At 41.2% G+C, this 24,638-nt stretch overlaps 1 protein-coding gene across 3 annotated transcripts in view; it reads left to right on the top strand.

Annotated features, from left to right (window-relative positions):
* The window catches only part of SLC30A9 (solute carrier family 30 member 9), a 1,654,027-nt gene that overhangs the window by 1,339,668 nt on the left and 289,721 nt on the right, over nucleotides 1–24,638 (top strand). For all 3 annotated transcript variants that reach the window (XM_044061511.1, XM_044061513.1, XM_044061512.1), the window contains one exon: nucleotides 7,686–7,793. In XM_044061511.1, the coding sequence (XP_043917446.1) occupies nucleotides 7,686–7,793 (108 nt within the window). The remainder of the gene's footprint in view (nucleotides 1–7,685; nucleotides 7,794–24,638) is intronic.

Here is a 24,638-nt window from a genome sequence, read left to right on the forward strand (position 1 = left end):
TTGTGTCAGCTGGAGAGTCGATTATGGCACCCAGTTTGCAGTTATCAGTTCTCTGCACTTCCCTTTGGCTTATCCACTGCTCCTAGAGTTTTCACAAAATGCCTGGCTCCAGCCATTGCATATTGCGTACAGAGAAATGTTCAAATTTACCCCTACTTGGACAATTACCTGACAGACAGCAGGAGAAGCTGTTGCAGCACCTGATATTTGTTAAGGACCTTCTAACCTCCCAGGGGTACACTATCAATGAAAAGAAATCAAAACTAGTCCCCAATCAAAAAGTTGTATTCCTGGGAGCAAGCTTGAACACAGCATCCCAGATAGCATTCCTTACTCCAGAAAAACAAGCCTAACAGGCTATTTTTCTCAAATGGCCACCAGAACCCAGTTATCCGCAAGGAAAATCCTGCAAGCTCTAGGGTTCATGGCCTCCTGCATTCTACTAATTCTATATGCCAGACTGCATATGAGGAAACTTCAATGGTACTTAAAAAGTCTTTGGTACCAACATTCTCAAGACCTGGAAACTATCATACCTTGTCTAAGGAAAGAGTTCCTTCGGTGGGCAGCAGCATGCAACCACAACAAGGGGCTTCCCTTTACACAACCCCACGCCACCCAGATCCTAACCACGGATGCATCAGACTATGCCTGGGGTGCTCAGATGGATGGCAGGTACATTCAGGTCCACTGGAGCACAAACCAAATTCATCTGCACATCAACCAAAAAGAGATGCTAGCTGTTAAGTATGCTCTGACAGCTTTCAGATCCCTACTCTCTCTGGGGTCTCTACTAATCAAAACTGACAACACCACAGTGATGTGGTATATCAACAAGTAGAGGGGACCCCACTCTTACCCGCTCTGCAGGCTAGCCATGACCCTGTGGAACATGGCCTCAGCCATGCATATTCACCTGCAAGCTCAGTTCCTGCCAGGCAACCAAAACTCTCTGGCAGACACTTAAGCAGAAATCTCCTAGACCCACACGAGTGGCAATTAAACCACAACACCTTCAGCCTTGTGACCCAGAAATGGGGTACCCCAAAGGTGGACCTATTTGCCTCCCCCTACAACCACCAGCTCTAAATTCTGCACCAGGGAACCTCACAGCAAGGCCTGGAAAGTGGATGCCCTATCCTTCTAGTGGACTAACCCCTCTACCTCTTCTTACAAGAGTATTATTCAAGATAAGCAAGGAAAGACCAAGGGCAATCCTGATTGCCCCAGACTGGCCATGTCAACACTGGTACCCACTACTGCGCACTTTGTCACTGTTGCCTCCATGGCACCTCCCCCAGATACCAAAGCTCCTGACTCAGCAGGAGGAGCAGTTCTTGCATCCGCAATTGCAGACCCTGAACCTTGCAGCTTGTCTTATTCCATGACTTCTCCTCCAGTGACCAGCCTAAGCAAGCAAGTACCGGATGTCATACATGAAGCCAGATGACCCAGTACAAGAAAATCCTATGCTGACAAGTGGAAAAGGTATTGCTCCTGGATCCTCACTAAAGGAGCGGATCCAGCACAGCCCTCCTTACCTCTCATCCTGGATTATCTAGCAGACCTACTCCACGGGGGCCTATCCTTCTCTTACATTAAGATCCATGCCTCTGCCATCTCTGCTCATTACAGCACTGAGACACCTCTCTCCTCACACCCTCTCATCAAGCAGTTCCTGAGAGGGGCTAACAACTTAAGGCCACCAAGAAGAGGCCCTACTCATGCTTGGGACCTTAACTTTATGTTGGAAAAGCTCACGCTTTCCTCCTTTGAGCCTGCAGCATCAGCAGAGTTAAAATTTTTCTCTTGGAAAGCAGCCGTGCTTCTGGCTATCACTTCAGCTAGAAGAGTGTCTCAGCTACAAGCACTTATGGCTGTGGAACCCTTCTTTATTTTTCATGCTGACAGGGTCTCCCTCACGACTAACCCAACTTTCATTCCTAAAGTGGTGTACAGTGTGCCTCTCAACCAATCTACCCATTTGTCCACCTTTTTCCCTAATCCTCAAAATAAGGGGGAAATCTGACCAGTTACTAATCAGCTTTGCACCAGGGGCAGAGGGCAAGGCCATATCAAAACAAACCATCTTCAAATGGATAGCACGCTGTATACATTTCTCTTACAAGCACCATGGGAAACCACCCCCTCAGGGGGTCAAAGCACATTCCACTAGGGCCACTTCTACCTCTACAGCCTTTCTCAGAGGAGTCCCTACCAGGGACATTCTGAAAGCTGCAAGTTGGAGTTCTTTTCATACCTTCACCAAGCATTGCCACCTGCCTATCTTTTCCAAATCCAGGGCAGGCTTTGCAACCGCAGTCCTGCAGGGCTTACTAGCCAGCTCCAACTCTTCTTGACTGCCTACACCCATTCTTCAGCTTTAGGAATCAACCCAGTTATAATGACTGCAACAGTAAAACACGAAGAACATAGTACAGTTGTGTACACTTAGCATAAATGTAGATGTTCAAGTGTATTCACTATTGCAGTCCTGGTTTCCCACCCTCCAGCCCCCTTGTCTGTCTCTCTCTCTCACTCCTTACAGGGCTATTGGTATTTACTTTTTACTGGTGGTGTTTTCCACCATAAAAGACTCCTAACAAAACTCAAACCCGCAAATCTAGCAGCTGACTACCTGCCCGCTGAATACCTAAATATAGCAGATGATGTCCTAGGTTATCCTATTTCCATATTAATCAACCATTCCATATCTGAATCCTATGTACCCACGCTATGGAAAATATCACAAATCATTCCCCTCCACTGACCTCTCCAACTACCGCCTCACTGCCATCCTCTGCCCCTCTCCAAGATACTTGAAAAATGCATCAACTCACAGGTCTCCAAATTCCTCCTCAACTGTAACCTCCTCTCCAATGCCCAGCATGGTTTCAGACCACACCACAGCATGACAACTGCTTTTCTCTCCTTCACCAGCACTATTCTCCATCACAAAATCAATGGCCTCCTCTCCTCTGCTGTATTTCTGGATCTATCTAAAGCCTTTGACATTGTGTCACACAATCTTCTACTCTCTGCTCTATCTGACCTCTCTTTCCCCACACCAGCCACAAACTGGTTCCACAGCTATCTACAAGGCCGCCAGCAATCCGTTATCTGGGACAACCATCTATCCATCCGGCTCCATCCTTGGCCCCCTACTTTTCGCCAATAATCTACACACTGCCACCAAACATGCCTCCCTTATACAGTATGCAGAAGATTCCACCCTCATCTGCTCAGCCCCAACTCTAACAGAACTCCAACAGAACACCCAAGAATATTTCTCTTCAGTTGAAAGCTGGCTATCTAATGCCCAGTATCTCCTCATTCCAAATAAAACCAAACTCCTCATCTTCCAATCCTCCAAATCTACCCCAAGCATCCCACACTTCACTATTCAAGCCAAGGATAATACCTCCATTTCGCCAACAGTTCACACAAAACTATTTGGCGTACAGATTGGCAATAATCTCAAATTTGACACCCACATATCAGTAACAATAAAAAAGGTCACAAAAAACTGGGTGACTTATATAGAAGCTGTCAATACCTCACCAAACCAGCAATAATCTCTATCGCCAATTCCCAACTAATATCCACCCTACTCTACGCGTCACCCATACTTACAAATCTTAGACCGTCAGACCTACACAAACTTGAAGCATTCCACAGTAAAATCGCAAAATTTGCCACTGGTGCCTCTTACCACAGCCACCACTGTCTCCCCCTTAGAGACCTTGACTGGCTTTAACTCCCACAACTCCTACACCAAACTCAACTCACCTTTGCTCATAAACTAGTAAACCACCCACTCTGAATCCCATCACTCTATACAATTCTCCAAGCCTGTCGCTCTTCCAGACCACTATGCTCCTGCAACAAAAATCTCCTCCAGGTCACCAAAGCGAAAAACTCAGCAGGTGAAGCACTATTTCCTGCGCTATATCCAGGCTTTGGAACAACCTTCCCACTACCATAACTACTCTTCCTTCCTCCAGTCTTTTCAAGACTGCACTTAAATCTCTCCTAAGTTCTCACTGGCTTTGTCCTTATCCTAACCCCATCTAATTAACCCCCCCTTCAACCCTTCTCTCCTTTCCCAGTTTTAGATAGCGTATCCCCTCTATCACTATAAAACTGAACTGAAGATTACTCACTGCTTGTTAATCTTTCCAAGATTTAGTTTATTCATTTAGTCTGTTATTATTGTTATCTAGTTACTGTTTTGAAAATTTGTAGCTCTGTGTTTTACTTCTTATTTCTCAATGTTTGTAATTTAGAGCTTACTACTCAGTTGTACTAAATTTGCTCATGTATTTCTCCATGTCATGATCACCTGTACTGTATTCATACTTTGATTGTTATTGTTTATCATCTACCATGTCTTTCTGTGGAGCGTTTCTCCCCGTGCCTCTGCTGATAAAGGACCTGTGTCCATTCGGGATTTCCCAGTAAACAAATGTAAATAAATAAATAAATTTGGGGGCTCCTGACATTTGGGGCAAGAAAAACTGATGTAATAGTGTCAGCTGCCTGTTTTTATACCATTGACGACCTGACATCAGTCCTGAAGCTACAGCAACTGATGCAGAAATACTAAGCCTCTGGTATTCAGGCCAACTGAGGGCTACCCCTGGCAGGATAACTCAATAGTGATGACTGCAACAGTGAATACACTCGAACATCTACATTTATGGTAAGTGTACACAACTGTACTTTGCCTATGCATCCAGATCTCTTACCCCAGCTGAAATACAGTATGCCCAGATAGAAAAAGAGATTTTGGCTATTGTGTTTGCGTTTTCTAAGTTCCATGATTGTGTGTGGTAGACCTATCCAGATCTAAACAGACCCACCACCCTTTAGTCACAATTCTGAGAAAGCCTATGCACACAGCTCCAGCCAGACTGCAGTGCATGATGCTGAAATTGCAAAAGTATAATTTCAATCTTGTCTACAAGAAAGGCAAACTTCTTTATTTAGCTGATACATTATCCAGATCGCCCAGAACAAACACTGAACAGCATAAAAATGAGTGTCTTGATTTTGAAGTCATGGAAGTGTGAAATTTATCATCCACACATCTTAATAAGCTTAGAGATCACACAGCTGCATTTCCAGTTTTACAGAAACTGAACTCCATTATCAAACATGGCACAAGATCTTGAGAGAGTATTATCTACTACGTGTAACAGTACTAGGCCACATCAACAGAAACAACTTCAGCTAAACCAGATTCCAAAACTACCTTGGCCGACAGTAGCCACCGACATTTTCAAGTGGAATGGTCAACATTATTTGGTGTTAGTGGACTCTTACTCAAATTGGTTCAAGGTTGATGTACTTCCCAATCTAGCATCTAATACTGTCATTGCCAAGATGAAACGTAATTTTGCAGTTCATAGATCTCCTCACAAAGTTATTTCTGACAATTGCACGCATTTTACAAGCCAACAATTCAAAAGATTTGTGAAAGAGTGGAACTTTACTCATGTTACGAGTAGCCCAGAGTATCCTCAGTCGAATGATTTGGCAGAACGTTCAGTTCAGAGTGCAAAAAGAGAGAAGTCGAAAAGAGATGACAGTGATGTTTTTCTGAATCTTCTCAATCTTAGAAATATTCCACGTGATAAAGATCTTGGGTCATCTGCCCAGAGACTTCTATTGAGACAAACCAGAACCACATTACCAATCAATAGTCAATTGTTGGTTCCATGTGTCAAGAACAACTGATCTACGAAAGCCAATCTGTTGAAGAAGCTTTTAATCCAGAAGTCCTATTAAGATAAGACCAGCAGCTCACTCAATACATTACAAGAGGGAGAACTAGTAAAGATGCAAACGTCCAGAGGTTTGGATTGGAGTCATGAAGAATATTTGCCCAGAGCCCAGACTGTACATTGTGCAATCACAGGGAGCAGAATTTAGGCAGAACTGGAAACATTTGGTACCGATGTCCGAGCCTATACCACAGCATATAGCCTGTGAGAAAGACCATCTCAGAGTGAGTTGTCCAGTGTTCCAGTACCAGAAGTTGTTCCAGGGAGTATTCCCATTCCTGTGATGAATCCCAAAGTTTGTGATATGAGTTGTTCATTGAAGACTGTCCCTGTTGCTAAACCCAGTTCTGATTGTTGTGTAACTAGATCCCGTTGTATTTCCAGACCATGTTACAGATAAACGGGCGACTGTTGTCTTTATTTTCTCATGTCTATATTAATGCATGTCTAACTGCAATCTCTTTTCTTAAGGGGAATCTTTTTAAGAGGGAGGATGTAGATCAGTGTGTGTGTATGTACCTTTAAGAACCTATCCATGGGCTTGCACAAGTGTTTAATTACTAAGCATGTGAGAGCCTGACTGCCATTTTGTAATTAGTTTTTAAGATGTGAACATGTATGTGTGTAAAGTTATTCAGTTCGCTAATATTTTATGATGCTGCTATCCATCCTGTTGTGTTTTATGTATAATAAAGCATGTAAACAAAATACCTTGCCTGCTTCATCTTCTATGCATAGAAGGACGAGTGGCAATGGCTATTCCTGTTAGACATGTCTGTCATTTTCGTATATTATCACTTGTGACATAGACAAATTTACATTCATATAAAAGTAATCAAACTATAATTTATATAACAAACATTATACTTCACATATATTGCTATATATCATATCACCTAAGCAACATTACATGTAATTATTCAAAGCCTGCTTTTTTTTTTAAACAAAAACATCTTTATTAAACCATCACTTATTAAATAGACAATCATACAGTTATATAAATGAAAACAAACCACACCGGCACAATCCTATTTGCAAGCATTTTACGTCACAAACCATACTGACACACTCCAAATTGCAAACATTGTACATCACCTATAATCTACCCCGTCTTTTTCAGTCAAACATTACATAACTCATTTAAGTACTGCCGCCTTTTAAACCTCATTCCTCCCTTGTATGTATTGTTCCCACAATTCACATTTTTTCCTTACGTAGTTTGCCCCTACCCTTTTCTAAAGATCTCAATTCCGGTTGTTTTATCTCTGTTACTATATTCACTACTGCTAGTATGGTTGGTTTGGATTTTTAGTTCCATTTTCTGGTAATTGCTTTTTTGGCAGCCACCATTATTAGACACAGCAAGGCCTTACCATGTCCAGGCAATTCTGATTCTGTAGCATAACTCAGAAAAATCATCTCTCTTGTTAGACCCAATCTGCCTACCCAGCATCTCCAAGAGTGCATCCCACAGGGAATCCTTAAAGTCCTCCAACTCACTGCACTACCTGAAAATATGTTCCCAGTTACCTCTTTCTTAATTTTCTGTCCAGCTTGAGGTGCTTTCTTAGTAGATAGAGATTCAACTGAGTAGTGCAGGTGCTGGTCATGAACTCCTAGGCCATTCTGTGATGACATAGCATGCTTGTGCTAGAGGTCATCAACCCTCAACTATAGGAATGAGAAAGCATTTAGAAGTGTACCAATCTGGAGATATCAGAAAAGGAAACTCCCAAAGTTACCCACTGCAGAAGAATTCCTCACAGATCAAATCATATGGTGAGTGCATACCTGTTTTTTATATCATCTACTTAACATGGATAACTTTTGTCTGTTGTAAGATATGTGACTTAGAAATAGCAGTGGATTCTCATTTTTTATTATTCATTTATGTTGCAGTGATGCAGGCTCATGACCCCAGCACAAACGTAGTTTTACTGGAAGATGCTGCAGCTGTCCTGGGAGTAATACTAGCTGCTTCTTGTATGGGATTGACTTCTCTTACAGGTAAGGGTGCAGTGACTGTTTTGTAATTCTTATGTGTTGCATCTGGAAAAAGGAAAATGTGTTTTAACATGCTGACCCAGTAAATCAGTAAATAAAAACTAAATTAATGAAATGGTATACTGCTACTCTCTCAATATTTTTTCTCCTGAAGAGCCACACTTCATTTGGCATATGATTTCATAAAGGTTCTCTCCATGCCACACAGGACAGTTCCCTCATAAAATGTATTTACTAACTCATAATGCTGTTGCAAAATATTAGACCACTCACATTTCAAAGTTGGATTTTGCATAGTAGTAAAGTTCTTTACTGCCTGTAACCAAAATGATTGCAGGATTTTACATATTAAAATTAGACAAGTGAATGAGATGGTGGAGGGTAATTCCTGGCATGGGGTCTGTTGTCCCCTTCTCCATACAACTTAATTATTCTCACTGAGTTTGTACTCGTGTTTGAGGTTAAGCAACCTCAGAGTGATGATAATGATAAGGTGGGCACAGCCCCCCACATAGGGGGTACAGGGTCTGCTTGCCTTCTTCCTAAGCATCCATTTGTTGTGCATTACTAATTTTTATCTCGAGGCTGAGCCTTCTCATCCATCTGAAATAGCAATATTTGCAAAAGCAGAAGTTCTGCCTCAGGCATCTGCATTTTGGAGTGTGTTTGGTGTGTGCTTCTGTAATAAGTCCATTCTGTAACTAGAATGCTTGTTGTAAGTGATATTTTTGTTTATCATTACTCTTTTCAGGACTTATGTCATTATTTATTAGTCAAAATGAAGCATCTTAATGTATAACAGCAGTCTTACCTTTTAAGCTGATGACAATTTTGCTTAGCAGATTGATGTATTTTGCAGTATTCTTTAATGCAGTATCTGTATTATGTATGATATTTAGTCCACTGAAATGAAGGGAGATAAAAACAACAAAAAACTGGAAATTATTAAAAGTATAATTGTTTTTATCTGTTTTTAAATATTTTTGATATTGTGATTGTGCGTTTCTGGTCATGTTAAAGATTACTGCTATACAAAGTTGTCTAGCTTTGTCACATTGCATGGGAGGGATTTGAAATTAGTGTATTTGAGGATTTTTCTTCCTACTGCATCATCATACTGCTCACTACCCATTGCTTCACATACCATCAGAGGAACAGCCAGCCACCTCCTTTACACCCAACTGTGACCAGTAGAGCTGGAGCTCACATGGAAATAAAGGATGTCCTGGAGGTGTGGCCATTCACATCCACTGGGGGGGGGGGTCCTATTTTACGCACTGCCCATTTACTCCATTGATTCCCTATGGAATGACCTAGGGGCAGGTGCGTAATGGGAATGTGCTGAGAATCCCTCCCTGCCACTTATGCCACCACGACATCTTGAAATTACAATGTTTTTAAGGACTCTTCCAATTTTCCATTGGCACAGGTCATCATTTTTGTTCGCTGCATTTGTTTTGTGCGGAGATGCATATGAAGTACTGCCAAGCCATGACCCTGTGAGTCTTCTTTAAGGCTCCCTCTCCTCCACCCGAAACACCCACACTCTTGATCCTGGTCTTCTCTGGTAGCAATCTTTAGTCATGAACTGTCAGTCTTGACATCAAGTGGAACAAACATCTGACGTTTTATTAATTAGTGATTCCCCCATGGACCTGAAGACATCAGATTCTTTCAAAACATTTCTACAGTAGCTGAGGATTGTTTAATTTTATGATAGCTGTCTTAATCATTTTAAGTTATGCTCATTTTTTATGATTGCGGATTTGTTAATTTTGTGCTTGCTGTCTGCATTCTTAAATTAGTACTTATTTTTAAGGTAGATATATTTTTTGTAATTATTTGGGCAAAATCATAATAATAAATGAAAAGTAATTCCATTTGTTAACCAGATAGACCCACTGGACATGCAGTTGATTTTCAGGGGCAACTCGGGAGCAATGCCTAGTTAAGTAACTTACAGAAGGACACACAGTAGGCAAACAAGGGCCGAGAAGAAAGAAGACCTGTACCATAGGGATTAGAGCTCACAACCTTAACCTCTGCGCCAGCTGCTAGACTCAAATAATTTTTTTTCTGAAATTTCTGTTGCCCAGCACAAATGAAGATACCTTCAGTATCTGATATCCATTTGGTTGGACAGAGTCAGGAGCATGCTGTAGATGTGGAATAAGAACTATATGGGTGGCCATAGTAGCCCTTAAATCTTTGAATTGGTTGTCTATTTGGCTAAGTCAGGATACTACTTGTTCTTCTAGAAGCTGAACAAAGTGTTTCATTTACCAGATTTTCTTGAGTTCAGTGGCACAGAGAAGTTACTTTTGCCCACTAAGGTTAAATTCTGTGCACTTCATTTTAATTGCTGTCCCACTCACACAGCTGCCAGGACATGAATTTACAGTACCATAATGTATGTTATTTTTACCATTGGACACAGGAGAATATGCTGATAAATGCATCGAAAGCTAAGTATATAAAATTTGGGAGACATAGATTGAAAGCTGAATATTTAATACCGCACACCAGGATTTAAACTGTTGATTAATTTAAGGACCTGGGCATATGGCTAGATATAGCTTTGAGTTGTGTTAATCCTGTCAACCAACTGGTTAATAATAGTTATAGAACTTTAGGTTTTATTCAAAGATTTATAAAGACTAGATAATCAGAAATGGTTGTCATTCTTTGTTAGTTACATTAGACTCAAACTTGAGTATGGAACAACAATATGGAAACCTTATAAGAAAACAAGCATAAATACATTGGAAAGATTACAGTTGAACTATACCAGGGGCATCCATGTATGTGAAAATTTAAGTTATGAAAGACTAAAATAACTGATCTTGTACAATGTCTCACACAGACATTTAAGAGGAGACCTTATTCAGATGTATAGGATGTTTAGAGCCTAATATCTATGAGAATATTTGGGGTTATCTAAAAGTAGCAGAAAATCATCATAAAGTCTATGTAGAAGATTATATGGGAATATGAGGTGTACTAATTGGTTCTCTGAGCTAGGGGCTGATGCATGGGTCAGACTACCAAATTGCATTATAGTTTTAATGTTTTTAAGAACAACCTGGACACTTATTATGGGAGTAACTGTTTTGGTATATTGGCAGGTTAGAAGGACATTATTGCCCGTGCCTGAAATATATGTATCTAAGTATGTAAGACTGGTCTAGCTGGTCTCTATATATGGGAATTTGAGGCTGTCCTTATTGCATGACTTGGCTTGTACAGTGTCGCCTGGATACTCACTTCTGAGGTGAGATACTATTTGACCCTGACACCCAGGAATTTGCCAGAAACTTTTAACATTCTATTAACGTCCTTAATGCTGTAGAATTGCATTATTCTGGCTTATTGGCTTCTCTAGGTGTCATCCCAGCATCACTATATCAAACGCCCTTCAGCAAGGCCCTAGTAAGGTCTCTAGACACCAGGTACTGTTGTGGACTAGGCAGAGATTCACAGCTGGGTAGGTTTTATATTATATGTCCTGTCCAGCCTGGTAAACAAACATCTCACTTAAGTGCTTGATGTTGTAAGGCACAGTTACTATTTACAAATGTAAAGTCCCTTTCCAGTTAGCTTGCCATTTACTGACCGATAATCTGTTATTCAAGAAATCTTAACCCAGACTGTCGTAGTGCTCGTAAAAGAAGCCATGGGTATGTTCCTACAAAAGACATTGGAGTTCTACATCATGCCGTGTTGGTTCGCAGGAAGATGAATAGGTACTTATGGATCTAGGTGCTTTCACCAAGTATGGTATTCTCATGGAGGCTGTTTAGTCAATGTTTCTGTGCTACCGCATGAACATTGTGTTGTTATAATTTTAATGAATACCTTTTGGGATGTCATACTCCTCTAGAAGCACAGGGCATTAATCAGATTTATTTCATATTTCACTTTCTTCTCCATTCCAAAAATTCAAAAAATGCCTTGTAACAGAATCTACATTTTGACACCACAACATAACATCCTTTTCTCATGAACCTCCTTGATGGCTTCAGGTTAAATTGTAACTCAACACCAGGTGTATGTGCACTTTTGCAGTCATTTCAGCATATTTGCATGCATCTAGCGAATCCATGATGTAACACAAACACCTATTTTTTTAAACTGCTCATATACCTTTTTGGATATTTATTGCTGCTATTATCAGAAAAGTTTACCCAAGTATGTGCTTCTTTGTTCATAAAATTGCCATACAAGATTTGCACTGGGGATTGTGGAATTTGAAAATATATGTCATCTGAGGTGATCTTATAGATCCTTTTCATTCTGCAGAACTTAGCCAAAGGCTAAAGCCAGTTTGGCATTCGAAGCGTCACAGCCAACTGAACCGAAGCTGACAAAACCAGTGCTGAAGGACCCAGAACTCCTCCCCCATAACACTCTGTGCTTCCTCACAGTCTTAAGATTGCTATTTTGGCTTTTAGCTCACAGAAGTGATTTGGTAATCCCAGAGCATCAGAGTTATATTTTTTTTGATAAATATGTATTTCATTTACAAATAATACTTCTCAATGTTACTTTTTAAAACTGCATTATGTGAAAAGCTAACAACTCTCTTTCTGTAAATCCTGTGCTGACCATTTCAATATGCATGCTTAACAAATCAAGTCAGCTTGAAGATTCCAACTTGCTACTTTAACTTTATATATGCATCTGTACCAGTACTTGGAAATTAGACTTTGAAAATACTTGTAAGTCTACTCATTTCAGGAGTCCAGGGGAGTTTCCTGTAAAGATGCATATACCATAGGCTCCAGAAGCTGTTAAAGACTGGGGGGGGGGGGGGGGGGGGGTGACAAGGGCACTTAGTGAACTAGAAAGGGTAATTTTTTTTATAACTATTTGCTACCACAACATAGGTTAACTTGGAGGACATTTGAAGCGTAGCCAATTCACTTTTGGTGCTTGAATTAACATTTTCTGATTGGTCTTAGCTATACCCATGACTGTTAATTGTATATTATCCCTAGTGAGAACAATTGTGATCATACCATAGATAATTTGAGGGGGCCATGATGGCATGAGGGGAAATCCTGGAGTACATTTTCTATTACCCATCCTTAGATCCAAGTTGCATTTGAATATGGATGGATGAGCTTTGCTTTATTTTTATGGATAGTCTGTTCCGGAGCAGTGGTAGCCTCTGTGATATATATCCATCTCTCCACAACATTCAGTTTAGATACTGGGACTGAGTATTTCTGATGCCATTTGACTTGCTGATGTTCAGTAGGTCCATCTGTATATGTCGGAGGATGCTTTGTATGCCAGACATGTCACCTCTAAGTACTCTGTAGGATACTGAATATAATAATAAATCTTTGAGGTGGTCCATGCAAGACCTGTTGTTTAGGACTTGTTTCCTTTTAGAAAGCGATAAATGAAGGTATTACAATTGTTGCATGGGGCTGGACAAATACATGCCAAAGTGGGCATTATACAAACTGATTGACATAATGAGAGCTTTGTAAAGGGGGACAACAACATCTCTAGATCTAGTCACAATCAATTTGTTTATACGCTGTGCAATATAGAAGGGCTTTCGTATGACTCTGGGCACATGTTGGTCAAAAGTTAGGTCACTGTACACATAAGTTCCCAAATGCCAAACAATTGGATCAGTTCTCTGAGGGCATTGTCACGATTTTGACACCAGTTATTATTTGGGACAAACCTTCCTGCATGATGGTTGTCAGTTTGGGGATTCAATAACATCTCCTAGCTTGCAGTCATCTCAAACTTAGCTGGCCAAATCTCTTTGGTATTTCCTTTTACTTTTGAGATGTATATGGCAAACAGAAAAAGTCTCAGCACCAAATCCTGGAGGGCTCCATTGGTGACTGGTCTCTTCCCCTGTTTTGATCTCCTGCATCCTGTGAGCCAAGTTGGCAATGCAGCTGGTGAAGTATTTGCTTCTATATTATTCATCTTTTGTACTACACCTGAGTAGGGGATTGTGTCAAAAAGCTTGGCCAGATCAAGATAATGTGGTGTGAACTGTTTTACCTTCATCCATTGCTTTGGTAACAAGAGTAAAGCTTAAAATTTGCCCATGATTTTGAGCCTTTCACACTTTCCTCTGGGCTGTTTTCAAACACATTTTTAGGGCCATGCATACATGTATGCATTCCTTGATTCACCTTCCTGATTGTATTAAATTATATTTCTTGTATAATACAGCACATTTGTTAGACTTAAGTTAGAGTGCATTTTAAATTTATTGTTTAAACATTTTTCCAGAAGGCAATGTAACAAAATGCATTAACCAATAATGACAAAACTGCACTATTGAGAACATTTCCATGATAACAGTCTACTTCTACACACAATGTATACATACAAAGTCACAGTAGTGTAAGCCATAGGCATGTTGCATAGCTTCTTGAACTTGTTTTCAGTTGGGGGGGGGGGCAAAAGGCCAAAAACCAGGGACACATTTTAAACATTGCTTGTATAATTTTGGAAAGTTGCTTGCATAAATGTGTTACCACCATGCATTTCACTGCCAAGTCTTGAACCCAGAAACCTGTGCACTACAATCAGAGCAACATACCACTAAACTAAACCAGCAGTTTCTTGAAAGACAGGAAGACAAACTTAAATGGCTATCATATCATTTAGTGAATTCAGTTCTCACTTCTCACCATAGCTCTCAACCTCTTAGCACAAAAATGCAGAACAAAGCCAATAATGGGGGAATACAGCCCCAAAATAGGGACACATTTCAAATACTGATTTTATAACTTTAGAAAATTGTTAGAATAAAAGGTTTTGTTTTACCACTCTTGAAAACCAGAGGAACAGAACAAAAATATGAAGCATAAATTTGCAAGTGATGGTGGCTAGGGACTTTATTCTCTTTTTACCTGTACCCAAGGTACAAGGTTTGAGCCTGACTACCACTAGCCACCAGATGTATCCTGTTGGGGGCAAGGTAACCCCCCCCCCACAGTTCCCACCAAGTAGCCATTCCAGCGTCCCATTACTTGCTTCTTTCTCCCCCCATTTACTATAAAACACTATTCAAACATGTCAGTGTGCATACCACTTCCTTCTTTACTTCTATAATAATTATAGATATATATTATTCTATAATATTTATAGATTTTTAGATTATAGATTATATTCTATAAGATTTATAGATTATAGAATATTATTCTATAATAATTATAGCTATTTGGATTTAATTTAAAAGCTTTATTTCAATTTTGTAGCATAAACAGCCATTTGCTAAAAAAAAAAAAAAAAACAATATAGTCTCACAATAAATACAGACATAGCATGAGTAACAGTAAATGTCTCGGCCCTTGAAACTCACACTCATTGATATTGGATTGATACTCGCATTCATATAAAATGCATCTGGCAAGTGGTGGATTAAGAGTACCTTTGGGCTGTTTTCAAACCATGGGTCACCTGCGCACATTTTTTGGACCATGCATAAATGCATGTGCTTTTTGATTCAACTTTCCGATTGCATTCAGGCAGTGAAACAAAACATATGAATCAATAGTGTCAAGGCTACCCATTTCAGAACAGTTCAACCATAAAAGGCCACTCAGACTGCTCTCATTGTAATCCATCAGTATCAGTCAATTTGCACAATCTCTGCAGAAGTAAAAGTCATCAGAATAATTCTGCATTTAAGAGATCTCTAACTAATGAAAACGTTACTGCTGACAAATAACTTTGTATTTCAGTGCTTTATCTACTAATTCTGTGCTTAATGCCCTTGAAGAATAAACTGCCTATGTTACATAAACAAAATGATGTGCTGATGATATGCAGTAGGTAATGCCTGTCAAACCAACAGCAGGTTCATAGTTACTAGTCATCCAAACGCTACTCCACCCCTTATGGTACAAAGCAGCATCAGCAGTAAATTTATCTCATGTGGGAAGAGAACTGACAGCCTTGTGCACTAAAGGCAAGTATGCTACCTCTTGGACCACTCACATTGAACAACAAACTCTTAAACTCCTTTGACTGACATTCACAAGATTGTAATTCCTCAGTAATTTACAAAAACAAACAAAAAAATAACAATTAAAATAAAGGAGACCTAGCAGTTGTTCTGGAGATTTAAGACGCTTACTAATAATAAAGCTTGGTGTTTGAGCATAATCAAAGTAATTTTACTACACACACGCGTGCGCACACACACACACACACACACACACACACACACACACACACACACACACACACACGCACACGCACACGCACACACACACACATCAGCTTACTCACCTGGAAAAGCTTCTCCCAGTAAGTCCGGACTCCAATCAACCAGGCCAGCTTCCGAAAATACATCCTGCAGCAGCTAAATAAAACCGTCCGTTCCCGCTCGCAAAAGCATTTGAAAACCCAGGAATACATGCGCCATGACAGGAGCGATGGCGTCAGCTAAAGCACGACAATAAGAAGTAATTTGGGACAGTTGGAGGTATGGATGATCTGCAAAAGTGTGGGGGGGCTCCCCTCCTCCCTCGCTCTATGGTTCCGGTGCCCATGGCATATACTCTGACATGATACACAGGAACTCTGCTTTCTTGATGAGTATAGTCTTGTCAGTTAATGTCAGATTTAAGCACTTGGGCTTTAGACCAGTTGTTTTACATTAGGAAGGTTTGTGGGCTGCACTGTGGTGGCAGGACAGGTAGCTTACATCCTTCTAAGTTGGGAACTGCTGATTGAGGGCTCAGTGTCTGTTATTCTAAAAGTGTATTAGTTCTGGTTTAAGAACCTGTGCTTCAGGCCAGTTATTTTACATTAAGAAGGTTCGTGGTCTGCACTCTTGTGGGAGAAGAGGCTGGACTCTGCCCTTCTGAGCTGGGAATTTCTGGTTAAAGGCTTATAGTGCCTGCATATTTGAACTATTTCTTACTGTAATTGGTACACCTGGTTTGCTGTAGCATAGACTAGATCCAGGCCTGCTGAATCTAGCTTTGTTTGTATGCTTGTTCTTTGTTTGCTTGTTATTTCCCTGAAAAGCTAATTCCACCTAAAACGCGGCTTTTCAGCGCTTCTGTGGATCCCTAGTGATATCTGCATTGCTTACTATACTTATTTTCTTGTTTCACTTGAAAGAAAGTTACTGTTTGTCATTTTTGCATTTACGTTACCTGGCACTTGCTCACTAAAGCAATTATATAAGTCAGCACTAAAAAATTAAAAGCACTACACCCTCACAAACTCACCCTGGAGTACCTTGCTCCCCATTGGCCATTTTTTTTCAGTTATAAAGAAATTCCCAATATTATTCTAGCATGTCCAAAGGTCAGTTGTCAATGTCCTCTCCAGTCCAGCTGGTGAATCTGGGAATTTTGAGGCAATGTTACAACTGCCTCATGTACACAGACAACCCTCTCCTCCTCCCAACAAATTCCAACACATGTGAGAGATGCAACCATATAGCCAAACTGGAGGCTAAGCTCTCTCAACTCATCTCAACTCAGTACTGGCGTAACCAGTCAGAAGGAGAAGGAAACCACACTCACTACAATTCCAGTCTCACATAGACCAACCACGACAGCAAACCAAACACATAAACACACAAAAACATACTTGGAGGCTCTAAATAAAAGTCTGCCTAAGCAGCAGAGACCTTCAAAGCAGACACCCAAGCAACCGCTACCCCAAAACAAAACACGTGCAACACATAGCTCACAAAGCCAGTGTGCCAAACAGTCACAGCCCTTAAGGCTAAACAACACACCTGATACACTTGTAATAGGTGACTCTATCATCAGGCACACTGACGTCCCGCTCACCAGGCTGAACAAGGAGAAGGTCACGGTGAGCTGCCTGTCGGGCGCTAGGATCCGCCACATAACACAAGTCTCCAGGTCACTCAGGTCAAGTGACTCAGGTCACTCCAAGGCAAGTACAAATATGACTCAGTCATTGTCCATGCTGGTGTGAATGACCTGAGACGTACCTCCCTGGACTACATGAAAAGAGACATAGAGGAGCTCTCTGAGCATGTAGCCCAGGCCGGTATGACCCTGACCTTGAGTAGCATCTTACCCTCACCAAGAATGATGCCACAGTATGAAGACAAGATGATCAATTTCAACAATTGGCTTAAGTATTGGTGTCATTCAAAGGGGATCCAATGCCTGTCAGCCTGGGATGACATGCTCGACAAGCCACGATGCTTCGCTAGGGACGGCTTGCACCTGTCACCCCTGGGCTTTCGGATATTGGCAAAGGCTCTTGCTACCCCCATAGTGCCTTTTTTAGCCAAGGCTCAATAGACAAACCCACCTCCATAGGTATCACAAGGGATAAGAAACTAAGAGTAATGCTACTCAACGCCAGAAGTCTAAACCTCAAGATGCACGCACTCGAAACTCTCCTTAGCATGGAGAACATCAATATCTGTGCAGTAACAGAAACCTGGTTCAAGGCTCTTGAGAGCACCCCAGCACTACCAGGTTATACCTCATGCCATGCTTTTCGGCCCCAAAACTAGGACCGAACCACAAAAGGAGGGGGAGTATCAATATTCGTCAAAGATACCCACACCTCCAGGTTGGTGGCACAGCACGAAGCATCAGAGACTATCCATGTGCAACTAACAATGGGTAAAACTGCCTTCCAGTTTATAGCCTGCTACAGACCACCCTCCCAAACCCAGGAACCCCACTCAGCCTTCCTGAGAACACTGGAAAATATGAAGGTCTCTCCAAACACCATTATATTGGGTGACTTCAACTACCCAACCCTAGACTGGGAGCATTACTCTAGCTCCAACACCCTAGCCCAAAGGTTCCTAGAATTTATAAACTCAAATGCTATGGAACAACTTGTTACCACTCCCACAAGAGGGGAAAACATACTGGACCTGATCATCACCAACATGGGGACTCTATGCTCCAGACCAGAAGTGTATCCCTCACTGGTAAGATCAGACCATAAACTAATCTCACTGGATATTCACATCCCGACCCCACCCCATGCCCAGAAAACCACAGTGAAAAACTTCTCTAAAGCAAATTTCACACTCCTCAAAACCGAGGTGGAATCCTTCAAAATCCCCGGGCCTGTGGATAATACGGCCCAGACCACAAAATCCTTTATAAACGCATTCTGTGAACACCTTCAGGAATGCATGGATCATGCAATCCCAAATAAAACCAAGACCCAATCCTCCAAAGGCAGACGTCCTGTCTGGTGGACCCCAGCCATAAACAAACTATACAATAGAAGGAGGAAGCTACTACATGATAGAGCAAAATCCCAAAAAGGGAAGGCAACTCTGATCAGTATTAACAAAAAACTACGGGCACTCATAAAATCATCTAAGGCCAGCTTCGAGAGAAAAATTGCACAGGACACTAAGGATAATCACAAGGCTTTCTTTAGTTATGTTAGGAACCTGGGTGGGAATTCCCAGATATGCTCAGAATTAGTCCAAAATGACAAAAAATACACCGAACCCACAGACATTGCCAACATCCTAGCTGACAGGTTCAGCATAAACTACTCCCCCCCCCCTCCCCACCAAAAGGGCTAATATCTATCCCAGCAGAGTTTTGCCCCCCTGACATCTCAGATGCTCAGCTAAGAGCTGCCCTCTCCAAAGCAAGAAACACAGCATCAGTGGGACCAGACGGTGTCCCGGGCTCCATCCTACATGAACTCCAAGAAGAGCTAAACCCAAACCTAAAACTACTGTTCAATCTCAGCCTTTCTACAGGATATGTACCCAGAGTGGCGTACAGAAACAGTGGTCCCTCTCCCCAAAGGTGGTGCCTCAACGGATCCTGGAAACTATCGCCGCATAAGTCTCACTAGCTTGGTCTGCAAAGCTATGGAAAGGATCATCATGGACCTTATAAATAAAGATATTGGGGACCTACAGACACTGGATCCTACCCAGTTCGGCTTTGTTAAGGGCAGATGCTGCCTCTTAAACCTGGTCGATTTCTTTGAAACAGTCACCAAGGCCATTGACAAGGGGAAGGTGGTCCACACAGCCTACCTGGACCTCGCAAAAGCCTTCGATACAATACCCCACTCGGGCATTATAGATAAGCTCACCAGCTTAAATATAAACCCCTATGTCACTAGATAGGTTGCAAACTGGCTCAAGGACAGAACCCACATGGTTAGAATAGCTGGAGCCATGTCAGACTCCAAACCAGTTACAAGTGGCATCCCACAAGGCTCAGTCCTGGGACCTCTCTTGTTCGGTATATATTTCTCGGAGGTACAGGCCAACATGGAAGGACTGTGGCTGACCAAGTTCGCAGATGACTGCAAACTGGGCGCCATAATAGACTCTCCAGCCGACACAAGCATCCTCCAAAAGGGCCTCATAGGAATAGACAACTGGTGCCAGAGCCATGGCCTCAAGCTAAACACCAAAAAGTGTATAGTCATCCCCTTTGGCAAAAACAAAGTGCCCACAAATTACCACATAGGTGGTAATCCATTAAGTACAGAAGAAGTAATTAGGGACCTGGGGACCCAAGTTGATAGCAATCTCTCATTTGTCAACCACATGGCCAAAGTGGTTAGAAAAACATTTTATATAGCCCACCTAATCATGAAGGGATTCACATCTAGATCAGGGGAGGTCATCGTGCCTCTTTACTCATCCCTCATCAGGCCCATAATTGAGTACAATGCCCCTTTTGGGATGTACCTTACCAGACACCTGCAGCAACTGGAAAGACCCCAAAAGTACCTCACCAAGAGGATCAAGGGGCTCAAACAGATGCGGTATGCTGCCCGGTTAAAGAAACTCCAGCTCTACTCAGTGGCATATCGCCTGCTCAGAGGCGATCTGTGCCTGACGTATAAAGCCATGTCCAACCCGGAATTAATGGACATGCTGCACCTCAGAAATTCCAAATCCCATCGAGCTACGCGCTCGAGGGACTTGAACCTCAGCACTGAAATAAATAGGACATGCTGGAGGGACAGATTCATAACCCAGAGGCTCCCTTCACTCTGGAATAAAATCCCAGTCCAGGTTAAGCAGAGTCCCTCATTGACTCTCTTCAAGAGGAATCTTGATGAGTGGATGGGAGCTTGTAGTTTTACCCCGGGTATCACTTCTGTGTCACTGTTAGAGGGAGGCACAGTATACTAACCTCGAAAAAGGGCATAGCAAAATTAATTTAAAATGGGTGGCGAAAGCCATACACACTCTTGCTAGGCTTATAAATGCCCTAGGGCAGATAGCCTAGTATGAACCTATGTTCTGATTTTTTTTTTAGAAAAAATCGAGTCTTAATATTCTTCCTCTCTTCTCACTTGAAATGCTGTGGTTCCTCACCGTTTTGTTATGTTCCCTCTTTTTGGCTTCTGGTTTCTGTTTCTAGCTAGTTTTAAAAAACTTTAGAAATTTTTATCAATCATGTGTTTTGTTATTACAGTTCGTTGTATCCTTGTTTCGGAAATGTTTTGAGAATTTTAAGTCTTGGAAAACTGTGCATTAAGGAGTTGAGGTTAAGAATTTCTAGTAGAGTTTAAGTGCTGCATTGGATGGTTACTTAGGATTTAAAAAGAGAAAGAAATTTGAGCATAATGCTGGCCACCATGTGTTTGAAGGTTCAGCATTTATTCTGTCACTGTAAAAGTCATTTGAGAAGAAAGAAGAAAGGAATAAACTTCTGTTAAAAGGTGTTTTATCTGGAAAGGACAAGAAAGGGGATAGACTCCTAGATCTGAATTCCAAAAAAAAGGACAAAAGGGAAAATGAGAGAGGGTTTCTCCTAAATGTTCATGACTGGAAACGTTATCTTGCTGTAATTGTACTTTAAGCTAGGAAGAATAAGAATTTTTGTCAGTAGAAATTTGGAAAGAGCTTGTGTCCTCTGTTGAATTCAGCTGTTCACAAGGTTTGTAAAAGGACAGTGCATCCTACCTGTAAGAGCTAGAACTGAGCAGGATTATGTTACGCAATCCCCATTCTTCTCTTTCTTCCTGTAGGAGTCATGTTACTTGTTGATTTTGACTACAGTAAAATGATGGAATCCCTCTTTTAGGCCCTGATGAGTATGAGTCTGATCCCATCCCTATCAGTTATTTTTGCAACTAGGGACCAGTTCTGATTTCTGGACCATCTTCCTTGTCATTGACTTCAGTTTCAACACTGATAAGACTTTATTCCAGCAAATTACTGCTTCAGAACTAATAAGAGCTTCTGTGACTATGGCTGTTGACATTAGAAGTTCTCCAAGATTTAGTTTGGGTGCTGGTAATACCATTAGCACTGGTTTTGTCAGCTTCAGTTCATTTGTCTGTGATACTTCCTTTAGTGTCTGTTCTCTGCATTGGCAAGCAGTGTCTGTCTTTGGTTATGATGTTTTTGGTACTCTTTTATGTTTTGGCATCATTGATGTTCAAGTTCGCTGATCATTCAGCCCCTTTGGCATCAGTCAGGGTTTCTTAGATGCTGATGTTCTCTGGATAAATGAAGATGTCGGAATCAGGCACCACTGCATTGTTTTACCCACAAGGGTAATTGCATTTGGGCTTTGTTACTGTGTTGCCCTCATCCCAAGACTTGTTTCTACTTGCACCTGAGGAATCCATCAATTCCCATAGGGACTGAGGCTCAAATGGCCACTGGCAAGATCTTCATATGCCTGTGTCACTCTCATCTTCCTTTTCCTCCTTGATTTCTTACACATCAAGGAAAGGGGGAAAGCACATGTGCAAGAGGAGGTACAGAGATTCTTCTCTGAAATCACAAGCCCCATACCCTGAAAAAAATATTAAAGAAGATTCCCCTGTATCTTCCCTCTATGATTGTGCCAGTAGCAGCTGCACACTGCCATCCTTCCCAGCTAACTTGTGCAGATGCCAAACAGTCATTCGTACTTTAGTTGTCTGTGGCATAGTCAGGGCTTTATCCATCTATGCCATTGAGCCAGCACAAAATTATCTTTCTTGTCTCCCCCCTTGACCACCCTCTTTCCCTTCCCAACATCTCACCCCATCCAAAAAGGTGGCACGAGTAGATGTCAAGCCTCATAGCAAAGCACGACATTCAGGAGTTTCCAACTGATAGTAGAAGGTTCAGCTTATAGTCCACATTTTTGTTTTTTGTATGAAAGAAAACAAATAGCTTCAAGTCAGTACTGGATCTAACTGGTCTAAATGAATTAATTCCCAAAACGTTTTTCCCAAATGATTTTGATGGAGACCGTTCTTCCTTTATCTCAGAAAGGAAGATTGGATGTGTTCACACAACCTCCAAGATTCATCCCTGCACATCTGGGTAACTAACTAGTTGAGGAGCTTTTTATACTTCCAGGTATGAGCCGTTAGATCAGAGCCCTCCCATTTAGTCTCACCTTAGCTCCTGGATGTTCAACAAACGTATGACTGTAATGGCAGCACATCAAAGACTTTAGGGGACCAAAATATTTCCCTTTCTAGGTGGATGCCCTACCATAATGGAGCTGATGGTAGCAAAAACATCTTTATTGTGCCCATTCCAATCCTTGGGTGTCATGGTGAATTCTGCAGAGTTGCAGATAGAGCTAACGTAGGCCATATGTTTTATTGGATCTTCCCTGAACACTCTTTCTTGCCAAATGAGTCTCCATCAAAAAAGACTTTTTCTCTATATCTTTTTCTTTTTGCCTCATTGAACATCATTCCCATGAACCTTTGTCTGAAAACTGTAGAGTTCATTTTTTTTCTCGTTCCGTGTTATCAATTACAGATGCAAATTTTAAAGGGGATTTTAAGAACACAGTGGAATTCAGTCTTCCCTATCATCATTTTGTATCAGAATTTGGTGAATGTGCAAGGTGTTGCCTTCAGTGGCAGCTTCCCAGTTACAGTTTGTATCTCAGCATCCCCTTTCACCTTTTGGTGCTCACACTGACAGTTACCATGGATGTATCCGCCCTGGAATGGTGTATGTTGTCAAGAGTAGAATGGTCCAACTACCAAGATGGCTGCACATTGTGTAACAGATTTACTGTAGCTCTCCAGGTGTGAAAACAGAAACTCAGCAAAGAATGCAAGTAGACTTTTGTGTTTATAGGTAAATTTCAGTAACTAGCTAGTAAGTGTACTGACTGGATGCCAGGAAAAAAAGAAATCTGCTACAAAAAGTGAGGAAGAAACACTGGCTGGGGAAAGTTCTGCAGATGTTCAGCAAAAAGCAATGCAAACTGCAGGCATAACTTCCAGTAACCTACAGGAAGAAGTAAGACAACTGCACACAGACCTAGTTAAAATAAACAAAACATTGATGGAGTATATCAACACAAAAAACAAAAGGCTGGAAAAAAATGGAAGAAGCTTTAAACAGATATTCAGATGAGGTGATAAAGCTGCAAAAATCTGCCAAACATTGCATGCATGTAACACAAAAGGTGGAAATAGACAGTTAACAAAATGGGTGTTATACATAAAAGGAGAGAATAATAACTTTTTAATACAACGATGCTTTCTGTAATGTCTTCAAATGTCAGTGGTCTCACAGATAAATACAAAAAAGAAAGAATAGTGAACTGTAGTAAAAAAAATGTATTATGCAAATAGATATGTTACAGGAGACGCACTTGGTAAGAACTGAACATGTGAATTTGATAAAGAAAGTGTTTCAGGATGGTTATTTGGTGTAATATCTGAGACAAAGGAAAAGACGAGAACTTATATTTGCAAGAGGAGCTCCAATAGTGATAGAAGAGAATAAAAAGATAATAATGGCAGTTTTGTAGTGCTAAGGAGCTACTGGCAAGGGAGGAGGATTACACTGGCTTGTATTTAAATTCCACCTAAAACTACTATAATGGAGCGTAAGAAAATTCTGGGAGAAATCAGTTTTCACGAAGGAATATT

The sequence above is a fragment of the Protopterus annectens genome, chromosome 2.part0 (assembly GCF_019279795.1).
Source record: "Protopterus annectens isolate FY-2018-M chromosome 2.part0, PAN1.0, whole genome shotgun sequence".
Classification (NCBI taxonomy): Eukaryota; Metazoa; Chordata; order Ceratodontiformes; family Protopteridae; genus Protopterus; species Protopterus annectens.